Source organism: Pseudopipra pipra, chromosome 9 (assembly GCF_036250125.1).
Source record: "Pseudopipra pipra isolate bDixPip1 chromosome 9, bDixPip1.hap1, whole genome shotgun sequence".
In the NCBI taxonomy this organism is placed as follows: Eukaryota; Metazoa; Chordata; class Aves; order Passeriformes; family Pipridae; genus Pseudopipra; species Pseudopipra pipra.
In genome coordinates this window covers 5309458-5325113 of record NC_087557.1, presented here as the reverse complement: position 1 = coordinate 5325113, position 15656 = coordinate 5309458, and the positions used below count along the sequence as shown (strand labels likewise).

Genomic DNA, 15656 nt, shown 5'->3' with positions numbered 1-15656 from the left:
CAAAACTCCTGAGAGCAGGAACCAGAATCCAGCTTTTTCTTTGGGCTGCAAACTCCTGGTCACTGGGATACACAAGCATCATCTCTCCAGCCTAGGAATCTTCATCTGCTGGCTGGAGTAATCCCTTGCAGTACCTATTGGAAGCTTTTGGGAATCTCCCAAGAGCTGCTGCAATATCCAGGCTGTGGAGTGCAGCCTCCAAACAGTATTTATGAGCAAGGAGATATTACTGCAATATTTATAGAATACCAAGTCTATAGAATACCATTTTGAATCTCTAGAGCATCACCAAATAAAAAAAGTTAAGTCACACCCCAAAATTCTCAGAGAAGTTAAAAGAAGAAATGCTTGGCTTCCAGCATCTTGTCAAGCTGGGATATAGGCTAGACTGACATGAGAAGCAGGGATATCACAAGAAAGCTCAGGGAAAACTTTATGAAGTCATCTGTCTTTAAATGTCATAGTACTGTAAGGCTGGAGATACCTAGAAATTACCACAGCATTTTGCACAGGCATCAAGTTCATTGTAAGTACTGCAATGAGAAGCCACACCTTCCCATAGATAGTATCCATGTTACACTAGAATCCATGCTATGGCAAAGGAGTGGAGCATGTGAAGAACAATGTTTTAATACACAGCACAAGAGGAGATATTCATTTAAAACTCACTTCTGAAGTACAATACCCAGAACATGATTATTCCACATGTGGCCTAGAGCATGAACCCCAAAGAGAATTTTTCTGTGCCTGTTACATACTTAGCATCTTCAGCTCTTGGAAGAAATCAACCACCTTAGCAGTTACTCTTTCCCTAAACTCTGCACAACACAACAGAACTGTTGGGATGAAGAGTATGCTCACTTAAAAACATAAATGCTGCCACACACACACACCTATCACACAGACTATATTTGACAGAAATGGGCAAACTATGAGAAGCTTTTTACTAGGTTGAAATTTGCAGATTAACACTGACTTCCTCTGAAATGTCTCACACCCAGGAAAGTGGTGGAGTCCCCATCCCTGGAGGTATTTAAAAGTGTAGTTGTGGCACTTGGGGACACGGTTTAGTGGTGGGGTTGGCAGTGCTGGGTTAATGGTTGGACTCAGTCTTTGAGGGCTTTTCCAATCTAAACAATTCTATGCTACAGTGCAAGGAAAAAAAACCTCAGAGCAAAACCCTAGGAGGGTTTGATGCCTCAGTGAGAGCTTTAGAAGCAAGGATCACCTGCTGTCTCTGACTGACTTGGAAACACCTCTAGTTAATAAGAGATGGAGAAGAATCAAAACTAGAAAGATGGTTTGAATCCTCCTCCTCCTTCCATCATAAAAAGCTGTGTAGCACACATTCCTAAAAATGTACAAAGCAAAGTATTTCAATTGAAATGTTATGCCCAGTCAGTTAGAGGAGTAGAGAAGGAAGAGACAAGAGAAAAAGGATTAATCCTTTTATCAAATATTGTAAAAAGGAACATTTTTCAAAATAATTAAAACCACTGTGGCACACTGGGTGCCATCACAACTTAAGGTACAAAATATCAATCTAAAATTTAAGAGAATTAAGAACCCTAACATAGACATTTTAATAAACACAGATGGGGGTTCAATACCCCACAGAGCAGAAATAAGTTCAAGGATTGAGTGGGACTGTACTGTTAACTAAAATGATACTCCTGTGTGTTTACAGTTACCAATATTTGTCATGAGAGCAACTTGGCATTTACATGGATGCTACTGCTCTGTCAGGATTTCATCTTAATTGAGTAATGGTAGTGGAATATCACCTGTTACTGACTTATCTTGAACAGTCCATACATTCAGGCCACACCAAGGCACCAGGTCTTCCCAGAGCAAAGCTTACAGAACAGTTGCTACAAAAATCAGGATTCTGTCTAAAGTCTTGAGCAATTTGGGGTTAGCAAGAATTGCAGTATTACCACTAAAACCAGGTACTGACTGAAACAATAGAAACTGAGTGTTTTCTTATCCATGCTAGTGAGCTCATGACATCAGGATCTGCCTACAAAGCTAAACGTGTTCTGACATGGTTTTTGAGAAAGCTGGCTTTTGCCTGGAATCATTATCCACCCCATGCAAAGCACAAGCTCTTGAGTTCAGGTACGAGGACAAACATAATGAAAGTGGAACACAAGTGCAGACAGGCTTAGTGACTACTTCCAGGAGACTGAATGCTAAGCAGCCCTTTCTTTAGTTCAGCAATTCTCTCTTTTCTTGAGGCTTCGAAACTCTTCGCTGTCTTAATGAGAGATTCATGACACTTCTCCAATGCAGCCTTCAAACTTAGGTGTATTTCCTGGAAGGAGAAGGTAAAGAAGAAAAAAAAAAAATCCATCAGCAAAGTTAAATCCTTATCAAGCATAAATGTTAAGTGAGTGATGTTGTGGACTCAAGTGATTTCAAAGGTATCTACTCCCTGGCTTAAGAAGCAGCACTCACAAAACACAGGGGAGTTACACCAGAAGAATAAGAGCAGCCACAAACAAAATTCCATTATTGCAATTCTGTTGGAACTCTAGTGGTCACAACACTAAGATGATCAAGCAAACATCACTAGCCCAGTATTCACACCACTCCTTGCCCTATTCTGTGTTAACCTGTGTCTCCAAGGTCTCTGCCACTGTGACTTCCCAGCATGGACAGTACTTCAGTAATGAAGAGATAGGATGAGATGCTACAGGCAAACTGTGATCCCTCACTCTCAACCCATCAGGATTTCTGCCTCTTTCCAAAGCTGAGTTTGACAGACATCTTAATAAAACTCTAGGAAGAAAGTATTTGTGATATGGCAGGTGGTCCTGTGCTTGAGAGAGGCTGTTGAGAGGATTATTGTACTGCCCATACTACAGTAACTGTTCCTTTATGTACACAGCTCAAGTTAAAAATTAGTTTTGATTTTTTACCAAAAAGAGGATTCCTTTGTGGGGAGGGAGTAAAGAAACCTCACCTTGGCTTTCATTGCTTCTTTCCCAGCATTATCCTTCAGCTCCTCAATTTTGTACCTCGTCTGTTGGATTTCCTTGTGAATGGCCATCACTTTATCATATACAGCACCTCTCTTCTCCTGGACTTTGTTACAATATCTAAAGGTGAGAGCAAAAAGTTAGTACTGAGCCATTTGACTCCTTCTAGATTAAGCTTAACCCCACCAGGACCAAAGCTTTCATTTTAGGAGCATGAAACTAGTAGCTTCCAGAAACAATGTATAGAACTTACTTGCTTGGAAATTAATCCAATTTTTAAACTAGAACAACTTAGGTACAAGAAGGGAAATTCAAAGTGGAGTTAAAGGAGGATGTTGAAGATCCTCAGTTGCTGCCAATCAAGGCAACTCAAGTGACCTCAGTGGAGCAAACCCAACAGACAGCTGGACATTGCCTTCCTGTCTTGGAGTGATGCAGGTTAAAAGCAACACAGCTGCACTTGATGTTTCAGCATAACTGGATGTCACACATTTTCCTTAGCCCTAGATCCCACCCCACCAAACTCTAATCCTATACATCTACATCTGTTACCTGCAACTTCCAGTCCATCATTCCACTGTGTCCCAAGGACCAAATAATATTTCCCCAGCATGCAGGTAGATCCAAGTAGCTCCAGCTGAGCTGCCACATCATCAGCAAAGGGTGAGTGTGGGAACAGGGGATCTACTCTGACTTCAAGTGTAAAACCCACCTACCAGTTTGCCCTAAGCATTTGTACAATAAATACAGCTGGAATTGTAGCAACAGCTTTCTGTAAAGAATAGCTGAAATAACTCGTACTTAGCAAGAGCCCACTTACACCTTCCTACCTCAAGGGAACAGTCAGGACACATTCTCTTATTCACCAAAAAAACTCTTATCTTCAAACTAAGGTCACCTCCCTTCCCCTCTTGCTTATCAAAGTATCTAATTTTATCACTCAATGGAAATACCTAACACATTAAAACCAGAAATCAGCAGCAACTTTTGACATAAAGAAGCATTAGATTATATTATTTTTGTTCTTTATCGCAGAACCACAGAATCAGTTGGGATGGAAAAGATCTCTGAGATCATCAAGTCCAACCTCTGACCCAACACCACCATGACAACTAGACCAGGGCACCAAGTCTTTCCTTAAGTACCTCCAGGGCCACTGACTCCACCACCTCTCTGGGCAGACCATTCCAATTTGTAACCATCCTTTCTGTGAAGAAATTCCTCCTAATGTCCAACCTATTTCCCTTCCAAATAATCTCCTTTAGCTGGTACAACACACTAAATAGGGAGCAAAGGCAGCCTGGGAATATTTCTGCCATTCTACAGACCACACAAGCCTTAAGCATGACTAAATCTTCCTTGACTCTCTCAGCTCTGTGGAAGAAGCTCTCTTCTGTCACAGTTAATCTACTCAGCCAATAATTTTCCACATTCCCTTTTCTATCCATGTACAAAAAAAAAAAAGAAGAAAAATTGTTATGTAATAAATTCTCTATAACAGTTCAGCTCTTCTAATCTCACAGTGAAGCCACGACCTTACAAGGCTGCAGTTTGCTGCTGCAGGAGTGACTGACGTGCTGCAAACACGGCCGTGCAACCTGCCTTTAGCATACGGGAGGAAGGAAGAGGGGCTGAGAGGCTTTGATCAAATGACACTTTTCCTTTTGTTTCAGAAGCATCATGTCAGGATAATGCTCCTCCAAGATGAGAGCCCCATTTCCCCATGGGTCTCGAACATCTTTGATAATGAGCAAAAGTGGCAAGGGAAATTATGAAAAATTCATGAAAGGCAAATGGGGCTTTGTTGAAGTCTGATAAGTTGGAAAATTATCCCAATGTGACATTCTCTTTAAGAAGATAAAAGAATCAAGAATAAGCATTATAAATTAAATTAGTGCTCCAATAAAAGAATTGCTGTCAAGTCACATTGCAATTATTGATTTGAGACCCCAAGTCCCTGCCTGAAGCATCACTGGTCTTCATACAAAGCTGTCCCACACTGCTCATTTTCTTCTTACTGCTAAGCTGTGTGTTTGTACCAGACATGAACTTTGGCAGCACATAAAGAAGACATAAAGCAGCATCAGGCAGAAACATCAACTCATCCTTACTCAAGCACAGTGCACTTGTGCTGCTCAACATCTTCACGCTTCTTTTGTATCTTTAGCTCGATCGTAGCCAGCGCCTCACGTTTTGCAGTGACCAGTCTCTTTAGGGACATTTCATCTGTCTTCACCCTTTTCAGCTCTATCTGAGCACTGTCACTCTGGTCCTCAATATTTCTGACCTGGAGTACATAAGGACAAAAATAAATTCGATAAGGGAAAAATAATCAAGATAACATTCCCTGTTAGTGTACTAAGATTAGAACTAGGTTGCTGCTTTTTGGAAATATGACTGCTGACTCATTCTCCCAGTGAAATACCAGTTCTTTATCTGATTATAAATACATCCAAATGGACAAGATCTCATTACTTAAAATGACTTTCAGAAGTTACTGTGACTTCTGCTAACTCTTTGCCCAGAGTAATTGGAACACATGCTATACAAATACCCAAAAAGACTGCACAGCATTTTTCAAATGCTCCTAACAATTGCATTCTCCCAAAACCAAGTAGCAAATAGCAAGGTACTGTATTGTGACAAACACTTCATCACAGAATGTCTGCCTTAGTAATATTAGTAAGGGCACTTAAGACATGACTCTTCCTGAAGTAGCAATTTTTTTGCTCTTAGTTTCCACTCTCGAGGCAGAAGAAACTCGATTTCACTCTTCTTCTTCCATCATTTCTTACCAACAACCCCAAGACAGTTCAAACTATTTTAGGTCAGGTTTCTATGGCAACCAAGGCTTTGACTATTCAAAGTGGTCAATAGCTAGTGCATAGTACATTAGCTAGTGCCACACAGGAAAGCAGCAGCAATGTTTTACTGACATTATAAAGAATGACATTTTCAAGTTTTCCAAATTCCTTCTTTACAGGGAAGAGGAGAGATGGAAACTTTCACAGTACAGACATCTACTGATGATCACCTGTCTTGCTTAGACATTAAATTCACCCTAATCAGATGTAATTTTGGATAATACAAACCTCTGATAATACACTGGCCAGTCTCTCCACATTTGCTCCTTGTCTTTCCATCTTCTTTTTGTATAACTGCACCTCCAGTTGGCACGATGGCAGAATCTCAACTAAGTCTCTATAACTCTCATATTTCTGAGTAATTTCTTCCTTTAAAGAGAAAAGACTATTAATAAACAGCTTTGGAGTTATTTTATATAGAATTAAAGCATATTGACTTTTATACCCATACCCTCATTGTTTACCAGACACTAGAAGTAACATTTAACAGTTATTGAAATGAGATATTAAGTTTACACCTTTGGAACAAAAATACCTAAAGAGGCATGAACAATCATGAACCACAAAAATTAAAAGACTGGACATTAAAATAAAATAAAAAAAGCTAGGAAGGGAACTCAGTGATTAGCATACTAGTGGAGACAGCCATCAATTCCAGAAACAGTGAATGATAAAAGAACCATTACCAAGCACATATTCTAAATCCAAAGGCATTTGGGAGCTATCAAATATTGTCATCTCTTGAGAGCGAACAGCCAGACAGGTGCATTACAGATTCAAGAGTTCTACATCTAGCCTCACGAATAAACAATTACTCATTGAGGAAAAAGTAGCACTGACAGCAATCCTGCTTAAAAGAAGAAGCCACCAGCAAAAGCAAAAAAAAAAAAAACCAAAAATAGACAAACAAAAAATCAAAAATAAACAACCAACTCCATTATGAACCTTCAGTTCTCTGAAGTTATGATTTCATTTCGGACTAACAACTGTTCTGTTGATGTTTTACTACATGTCATTCAAAAAGCAGTTCTAGATGATGACAGCTCAGTAAAACATGTGCTTTTTCTAATAGAATACCTCCTTGTGTGGACAGAGGAAAACCTCACCTTGGATTTCTTCAGTTTCTTAACAGTCTCTTTCATCTGTTCTTTGTAATTTTTCAGCTCCTCTGGACTCTCCACGATTTTTGATTTCAGCTGCTCTTGTTCTTCTTTCAAAGTAGCCATAGCCACTTTAAGGTCATTCTGGTTAACAAGACAAACACACTTTCAATATTAGCAATTAGGTGAACAAAGAGGAATTGTATAGCATTGTTTGCCAAGATCTTATAACTAGACAGGTTCTTTGCTCTGTAGTCATTCCTCATTAAGAGGTTTTAAGAATAAATTCCTCTAGACAGCATTAACATTTCAAAGCAGATAACAGTCCGTTTTGCTTCCCTATCTTGCTTACAGGGGTGCAAATACTAAGTCACAATAACTGCAGTTAACTAGTACTCCACAAGGAGTCTGCCAGCTAATCCTAGAATGGTTTGGGTTAGAAGGGACCTTAAATATCATCTCATTCCAACCCCCTGCCACAGGCAGGGACACCTTCCACAGACCAGGGTGCTCAGAGCCCCATCCAGCTTGGTGTGTTACTAGCAGCTCTCCCTCAGAATACCTCACCTAGGCAGTCACTGGAGGGTTTCAGAGCCAGCTCTATTAGCCTAGTAGAAGAACAAAAAGTTTCCTGTGCAACCTCTCAAAACCTCCTGTTTTGTCTCCACAAATGAGGTCAGTCCTGCCTCATTAGCCCACTTTGTGCACTTAAGGTAAGCCCATGGCCTCTCAGAAGTCCAGATTTCTTGCCCTTTATCAGTTTCCTGAACCCAGAGAGCTTGACATTGTAGAGATGTGTATTTAAAGTTAACAACAAAACCAGCTTCTGCAGTAAAGCTCCTATGGAAGGGAAAAAATAAGCTGAGTCATTTTCTTTAGAAAATTAATGATCACCACCTGAAAGTTACCTACCTCCAAGAAAAATTTTATCCTAGAAAGAGAGGTGATCTATTAGTTGATCTGAGATGGAAGCTACATCCTGCACCTACACAGAGGTGTACTTACCAGTTTTCGGGTACTCTCAGCAATATCCATCTTCTTTTGTGAAATCACTTCTTGCAGAGCTGTCTAAAAAAGCAACAAGCTTTAAATAAGCATCTCTGCAACTGCTACCTGCTTTACCTTTCTATCAGACCTGTCTACAGGAGAAATCCCATTTATGGGTCCTTTGGAGTGTCATAACCAGCAGACAAAACTGGAGTCTGTAAGACTTCAAAGGCAGGAAAGAAGGATGTTGTTGCAAATGCCACTGGGAGCATGAGGGGTGTAGCCAGCAGTAGGTAGCTAGGAACAGGGATAAGACTGACTACCTCTATTCCTACTGACCCTAGCATTATTATACCCCCACAACCTTCTTTGACAGAAGCCCTGTTCTTCAGGAAAAGAAAAAATCTAATTTAAAGTTCCAAATAATATAGAAATCAAGCATATGGTTAATAATATTAATAGTAGAGACATGACTTGACATAAAAAACCCTAACCACAGATTATTGCTTTTTTTTCCCCCAAAAAGAAGCTGAAAAGGTTACACATGAGACCTTAGAGGCAAGTTTCCATTGCTGAAAAGTTACCCCTGCAATTAACCCCACTCTTTTTGCCAGGCATTCCCTTGGGTAACCCTTCTTAGGCCTCATTTCTTGCCATGGCTCACCTCCTGTTCCAATTCTCTAAATTCAGATGGAAAACAAAAGGAAAAATACACATCACAGTTCCAAATAGTAACACAGGTATCTCCCAAGTAATTTCCAAAAGAAAGAGCCGAATATACTTTTGTATTCCCCAGGTCTGATTTCAAGAATGTTTCACATTCCTTAAAGCAAAATGAAGAGGGGCCAGACACAGCATTGTGTTGCAATGACCTTTAAGTCAGAAAAGTCTCCTCCTATGTTACAGGTAAGGGAACAAAATCAACAGAAGTGAGGAACAGCCACAATTCGAAGTCATAGCAGTGTTTCAGAGAAATATCTAACAAGATGATACCTGTTTCCGGCGATAGTCTTGCCTTAGCAGGTGCTCCAGGTCCCGAATGCTCTCTGTCAGCTGCTTGACCTCTTCTTGATGTTCAGCTGGAACGGTGCTAAGTGAGAAATAAAGATATTGCACAGCTTCAGCATCATTACAGTCAAGCCAGAGTACAGTAGATACAACAATCACTCTCTCCAGAGAGTTTACAGTCAGTAACTTTAGTAAACAGAGCAAGACAGCCTCAAATTAATACATCTTATTTTCCTTTGCTTGCAAGACTTCGAAGCATAATCTAAAGGGCTATTTTGGCAAGAAGTGGTACAAGCACAAAAGAGGACTAAGTTCAAAGATCACATTAAGCAAAGCACAAAAGAACAACACTCCCATCAATTTTTGTGGTAATTTTCATTTATGAAATTTGAATAATATTGCCTGCCACAGAAACAGCTTGTATCAAGGTAGACCTATACTAGCTAGAAAACCTGCTGTGTAGCACACACCAAAAGCAGCTGTCAGAAAAAAACACTTTGTTTTGAAAGCTATCTTGGAAACTAGCCATCTCTTCATCCTATTACCCACAAACAAAAACAAAACTTAATGGTGCAAAGACACAGGCAGCAGGACTAAATGGCTTGAAACAGAGATTGTGGCAAACATGTCAAATAACTAAGGCAGATGACTTTACCCATCTATTAAGTTAAAAATGGGCTTCCTACAGCTATTGAAGGGATAAAGACATCATTACAAACTAACTGTAACAGCAAAAAGTTTCACCCTAGTCCCCAATATACAAATAACAGGATTCTCTCAAAGCAGCCATATATTCCCAAACTCATTTTCATTCTCTGCCTGCAGAGAATAAACACCCACAGCTTCCTCAGCTGTGCTCCAGATCCTTCAGCAGCTCCACTGCCCTTCTCTGGACACACTCCAGCCCCTTAATGTCTTTGTTGTGAGGGGCCCAAAACTAAACCCAGGATTTGTGGTGTCACCAGTGCCCAGCACAGGGGAGCAATCACTGCCCTGGTCCTGCTGGCCACACTTTTGCTGACACAAGCCAGGTACCACTGGTCTTCTTGCCCACCTGGGCTCATGTTCATCTGCTGTTGATCAGCACCCTCAGGTCCTTTTCTGTCCAGCAGCTTTCCAGCCCCTCTTCCCCAAGATTGTAGTATTGCACAGAGTTATTATGACCCAAGAGCAGGACTCCACACTTGGTTGGCCTTGTTGAACCTCACACAACTGGCATTGTCCCATTGATCCAGCCTGAACAGCCAAGTCAAGTAGTGCCTCTCCTGGTGCTTACTCCTCATACTCACTTCAGTTTCTCCAGCTTCATTGCTGCCTCACGATTCGCAGCCTCCAGTTGCTGGTGTTTCTCCAGAGCTGTTTTCTGCAAATTAAATATTCAGATATTTTTTATTTTAGAGGAATATAGCTTCTCTCTGAGCTTCTGTTAGCTTTGCTCATCATTATTTTGCATGAAATGCATCTCTGAACTGCTGAGATATCCAGAAGAGAAGCCACCTACAATTCAAGCTTCAGCCCACTGACCATTTCACCCATCTTTTCTCAAAACAATGCAAAGTGTCAGTCCTCCACTTACCAGGCTAAACTATCAAATAATTATTGAAAAAAAACTCAAACCCTTTCAGTAATATCCTAAGTAGTAACTGGTACCTTCCTATACTACTTGGCTACATTTAAAATTCCAACATGTTACATAAACATGAAGTTAAACCACAGCCTTTATGCTCCCATTTCTAGGTTAACATTAATTATACTGAAATAGGCATCTGGAGTAACACAGCACCTAGCCTTACATAGTTCAGTTGTAACTCCAAGTAGACCTGACGCCGGAATTCTCTGAAGTTTACAAAGTTAAGGATGCCACTCAAGAAGCGAACAGTCCTCTTTGTTTCTGAAACAGGAATTGCAAGATATCACTGTGCTGGTTTCCACATGCATTGCAGTTGCTTATGAAAACTTGGGCAAAATATAGTTCAGAGAAGAGGCAGAAATTACAAAACAGAATTCAAATTAGTTCTTCCCCTGCTCACCTTGGAAAGATTTCAGACTACACAAAAACTAGCACCAAGCTAGTTGGAAACTCTTAGCAGTTCTGTCCAATTCAGCAAATGAATAATGGCACCTGGGTAAAAGACTGTTAACACACAGCCTCCCATTAAAACAGAAGGCAGGGAGAAGGAGTGTCAATCTTGAACTACAACTCCGAGGAGATAACCTCTCTGTAACTCTCAGACTAACTGAAGGCAGCAATTTGAACTGCAGGGACTTCTTGGGTTTATTCCAAGCAATGTGAAAGATTATTACAAATATGTTTTATTCAAGACAGATCCAGAAGTGAAAGAGTTCTTCACAACAATCTTTTCCAAGTTGTTTGTGTTGTAGCAGAGTCACCACAGCTGGGTACTTAAAAGGGTGAAGCAAAAATCCAATCACTTCCTACACAGGCATCAGCATAAGAAATCCTACAGGGTTCCAAAGTTGTCAGGGTAATTTTCATTACCATCTATTCTTACACTATTTCAAGTGTGTCACAGTCCACTCTCCAGACCAGCAGTTCAACAGACTCATAGCATTTAAAACTGCCCTCAGTTATTGACCTGGATCAGCCTACAAAAGGAATAAGAACTGCTCAGTAGAACCAACTTGTCAAAGGGCCACCACAAGGGTCAGAAGAGGAGCTGGAACCCAGGGACCATACTAGATGTCCATCTGGTAATGCCAAATAAGAAAAAGCACCTGGATATCAAGCAACACCCACCACCCCAGGAAACCCAAGAATTATAATGCACTTGCTTACTTGGGTTTAAAATATCAGCAATTTGGAAATCATTAATCCGGCACACCGGCAGCAAGCGCTCCCTGCAAGGAAAACGAGACACACCTCATCTGTGGTGACCATTACTCAGCTTCTGTGCCATAACCATTTACTACAAAACATGTCTTGTCCTCTCATCCCAGAGCATTTGCACTGCAAGCACAAGTCTCAGGAGAGTAACACAGCAGGACTCCACACACTGATCAGCATTAATAGTTTGCATTCTTACAGCATCTCAGATATTTCAATTGACAAAATACTTGCCTGTAGAACAACTTTTCAGCTTAATTAGGGAACTCCTACACCTAACTATTAGTCAATTCTCCCCTTACAACTGAAATAAAGCTTAAAGTCTATAACACTCACAAGATTCCAACAGACTTCAGACAGCAAATTTACACAGCAGGAACATAAGATTTCTGCTCTAGGTAATGATGACCCTCCAGCCACTCCAAGTATGGATTTGTGCTCCAGCTTGGTGAGGTTGGATTATTTAACCCATTCACTTTTACAAGATAGGAATTTTGCTCTATCAAATATTGCTGCCCCCTGTTCATCTGCAAATTTCACTTTGCTCAAAGCCAGCAAGCAGTGGAATCACCATCAGCACAAAGGCATAAAACCCCAAAGCTCTTAAAAACTTGGACTTTTACAAAAAATAGCAACTGAACAGATGCAGCATCTTTTACTTACATGTGAATATACAAATTGCAGACAGGTAGAAAGCCGTCATATATCTGGGGATACATTATGTCAACATTGACTGGCATCTAAAGAGTAAAGAGAGTCAGTGCATAAGTAGAGAATAATTATAACAAAAACTACACAGGTTTCCACAGCATAAGATAATTCCAATAGGTTACACTCTCTGAGGATTGTCTTCCCATCCACAGGGAACATATATTAAAGTCTGAAAAGTGTCATCAAGTTAATCACTGTCATTTTTGTCCGAAAAACACACAAGACAACAATAACTAAAGCAGCAACATTACAAACTCTGGAATTCAACCTAAACTCTGCTGTCATTTGTTCATAACTGGTGCAGGACAACAGTCTCTGCATTACACACCTACCAGCAAGCAGCTTTTTCTTTAAACATGCCAAAATTGACACATCAACTGTTTTATGAGGAAGTCAAAATGAGAAAGTAGTGGTACACTGTCACATTTTTCTTATATTTTAAATCTCACGATACAGTACCCCAGCTAATGTCATGCCCTGTGAAGAACAGTTGCCTTGTGCACATAAACTGAAAGGGAAGAGCATATCCAAAAATGCCATGAGACAACACTACTTATTCTCATTTTCAGGCATCAGTTCTTGCCTAACATAGACAGAAGACCAAGTACCTTGTTCACTGCGAGTTATCAGCCTCTCCTTACTTTTCTCACAGTTAATGGAGAATGAAGATGATCAGATATTAAAAGCAATACTTACTTTCCTTCTAGATCAGTCCAACCTCCTCCAGCTGTGGGCAAAGGCAATTGCCCAAGGACACAGTATGTATTTTCAAGGCTGGACATGGTGTCCCTTCTTAAGCTTGTCCAGTTCTTCCTGGACTTTACAGACCTTTCTGGCACCCTCAGCACCTCAAATAACAAAATTCACAGCTTAACCACAAAAGGAGAGAGCTCTCCAAAGCCTGTCCTCACAGCCTACAGAGGTAAGTGAGCTCCTCTTCATGCCCACTAGTTCCTGCAGTGAAGCAGGGAGTCCACTTTCCATGGAAAAAGAAAAGAAGCAAACCTAGAGGCAGCACAGCCACAAAACCATTATTCCTACAGGTATCTTGAGCTGAAATTAATATCCAGGTGAAGAGCAATGACCAAAGCAACTTCTCAAGGCCTCAGCAACAGCCCACAGACGATGCTCCCAGGTTCATTTACCTCTGGTTAACGAGCCATGCCGATGGCTGTGCTGCAGTACTTCAATCCCACTCCTGTCTAAGAAACTGCCCTGAACACAAACTCAGATGCCCATGGCACTCCACACACAAGTTTTCTGCAACAGAGGCAGAATTCCTAAGCTCCCATTGCTGCAATTACAACACACAAAACACCAGGCTGCTTGCCATTTGCTAGTGAGAAACTTCGACACTTGTTAAAGGCAATATTCTTTTCCTTTCACATTCCATTACCCTGCCACCACAGCCATACCACGTAGAAGTGCTCCAGGTTGATTGCATACACCTTCTGCAGGATTCTCATGTAAATCAGGTGTAAAACGTCAAGCTGCAGGAAGAAAGGACATGAATCAGTATTCCATATGTTTGATTATTCAGGGCTCCCAGGCTAGGCCATAAAAACTAGTTCAGCCTTTAACACAGGGAGGCCGATTTCACTGAGCCACCAAGACAAATAAGTTTCACTTCTCAGTATTTTGCAGTTCAAGCAATACTTGCTCATGATTCAGTTTTAAGGGACAGCAGGCAGCTCAGACAAGTACAGCCCTGACTATGTATGCCAGGCCCAGTTTTCATTAGATTGTTGCTCATTGAGCAGTTTTCAAACCAGGTGACACCAAAAAACCTAAAAAAAAAAAAAAAGTCACATAAACTATAATCTTGTAGCAAAGAGTGCTCTTCATCACAATACTAAAACAAACGGGAAAAGAACATACCTATAAGCCAAATAGTTTTGCATTTATAGCTCTAATCCATTATCAATTTTGTTTCTTAAAAACCATCATCCTGTCATTTCTGAAGCAACTAGGGCCAGACCCCTCCCTCCACAGGCACAAGCACAGGGAGCCACCTTGAGGCACCAATTCCACTTTAAAGCCACTTTTCTTCCGCTGAGGACACTCATTAACAGCAACATTAATGGTCGGAGCGACACAAGAAGAAAGAGGGTGAAGCAGGGATGGGTTTATAAGCCGGGGCCGATTTAAAGCACTGATTTATCAGTCAAACTATTGGAACTATGAGACTTTACCAACCACTGCCGCTATTTTAACCCAGTTCCCACAGAACTAGGAAAGACAGGCCAGGTACTGTGATGACACCACCCCCACTTCCTGGCGAGGCCCGAGAGGCGAGAAGAGCCCCGGGACTCCAAACCAGCCCCGGAGCACCCACCCCGCGGTGACACGGGCCGGGGCAGCGCCCTGTGACACACGGGGATGGAGGGGAAGGGGGGACACGCGGAGTCGCCCCGCGCCGCCTCACCCACCTTGGGGGTGCCGAACAGGTCGCTCTTGACCAGGTTTCGGCCCTCGGCGCCCGTCAGGACGTACGTGCGGAGGGAGTTGATGATTTCGTCGGGGCTGTAGCGGGGGAAAGTCATGGTCTCCATGGCGGCGGCGGCGGAGGAGGCGCAGCCCGAACCCCGGACACAACGGCCGCGCCGCCGCCCGCCCGCCGCTTGAATGCCCCGCGCGCCGCCCCCGCACCGCCCGCCGGCCTATCAGCGGCCGCGCTGCCGCTGGAGGGGCGGGGCTTGGGGAGCCCCCGCCCTATCCGTCGCCGCGCCGTCGCGGGGAGGGCGGGGCGTGGTTTGTGGAGGCCCCGCCCCCGCGGCGGCCGTTGGCCGTGAGGGGAGGGGCGGGGCCAGCGCGCTGCGTTCGGGCGCGGCTGACAGCGGAGAGCTGTGGGGACATCACAGCGTGCTTGGGGCTGGGAGGGACATTGAAGATCATCTCGTTCCAACCCCCCTGACATGGACAGGGACACCTCCCACTAGACCGCGTTGCTCCAAGCCCCGTCCACTCTGGCCTTGGACACTTCCAGGGATGAGGCAGTCAGTTTCTCTGGGCAACCTGTACCTCACCCCCCTCACAGAGAATAATTTCTTCCTAATATTTAATCTTAACCTCTCCTCTTTTAGTTTAAAACCATTCCCCCTTGTCCTATCCCCATCTGCCTGTGTAAAAACTCCCTCTTTTCCATAAGCCCTGGATAAGG

At 42.3% G+C, this 15656-nt stretch overlaps 1 protein-coding gene across 3 annotated transcripts; it reads right to left on the bottom strand.

The window, feature by feature from the left end:
* Nucleotides 1–1435: 1435 nt before the first annotated feature.
* NUF2 (NUF2 component of NDC80 kinetochore complex) lies at nt 1436–15132 on the bottom strand. Of its 3 annotated transcripts, none has more exons than XM_064664271.1 (13): nt 14926–15132; nt 13912–13986; nt 12449–12525; nt 11738–11799; nt 10734–10831; nt 10230–10303; nt 8926–9022; nt 7951–8013; nt 6952–7089; nt 6074–6214; nt 5093–5268; nt 2966–3101; nt 1436–2314 (listed from the first exon to the last, which is right to left on the bottom strand). In XM_064664271.1, exons 1-13 carry the CDS (start codon nt 15046–15048, stop codon nt 2165–2167), a joined length of 1410 nt encoding a protein of 469 aa, XP_064520341.1. In that variant the 5' UTR covers nt 15049–15132; the 3' UTR covers nt 1436–2164. The 3 variants fall into 3 exon arrangements, with proteins under 3 accessions (XP_064520341.1, XP_064520343.1, XP_064520342.1); XM_064664273.1 differs by having other exon boundaries at nt 2120–2314; nt 13893–13986; nt 14926–15038; XM_064664272.1 differs by lacking the exon at nt 13912–13986 and having other exon boundaries at nt 2120–2314; nt 14926–15124.
* Between the last annotated feature and the right edge of the window lie 524 nt (nt 15133–15656).

Coding starts and splice junctions, on each gene's coding strand:
- NUF2 (XM_064664271.1), bottom strand. CDS start 15,048: ATGGAGACCATGACTTTCCCCCGCTACAGCCCCGACGAAATCATCAAC. Junction 10,304..10,733: donor TGGAGTTACAACTGAACTAT/GTAAGGCTAGGT, acceptor TTTAATTTGCAG/AAAACAGCTCTGGAGAAACA. Junction 5,269..6,073: donor TGGCCAGTGTATTATCAGAG/GTTTGTATTATC, acceptor TATGTACTCCAG/GTCAGAAATATTGAGGACCA.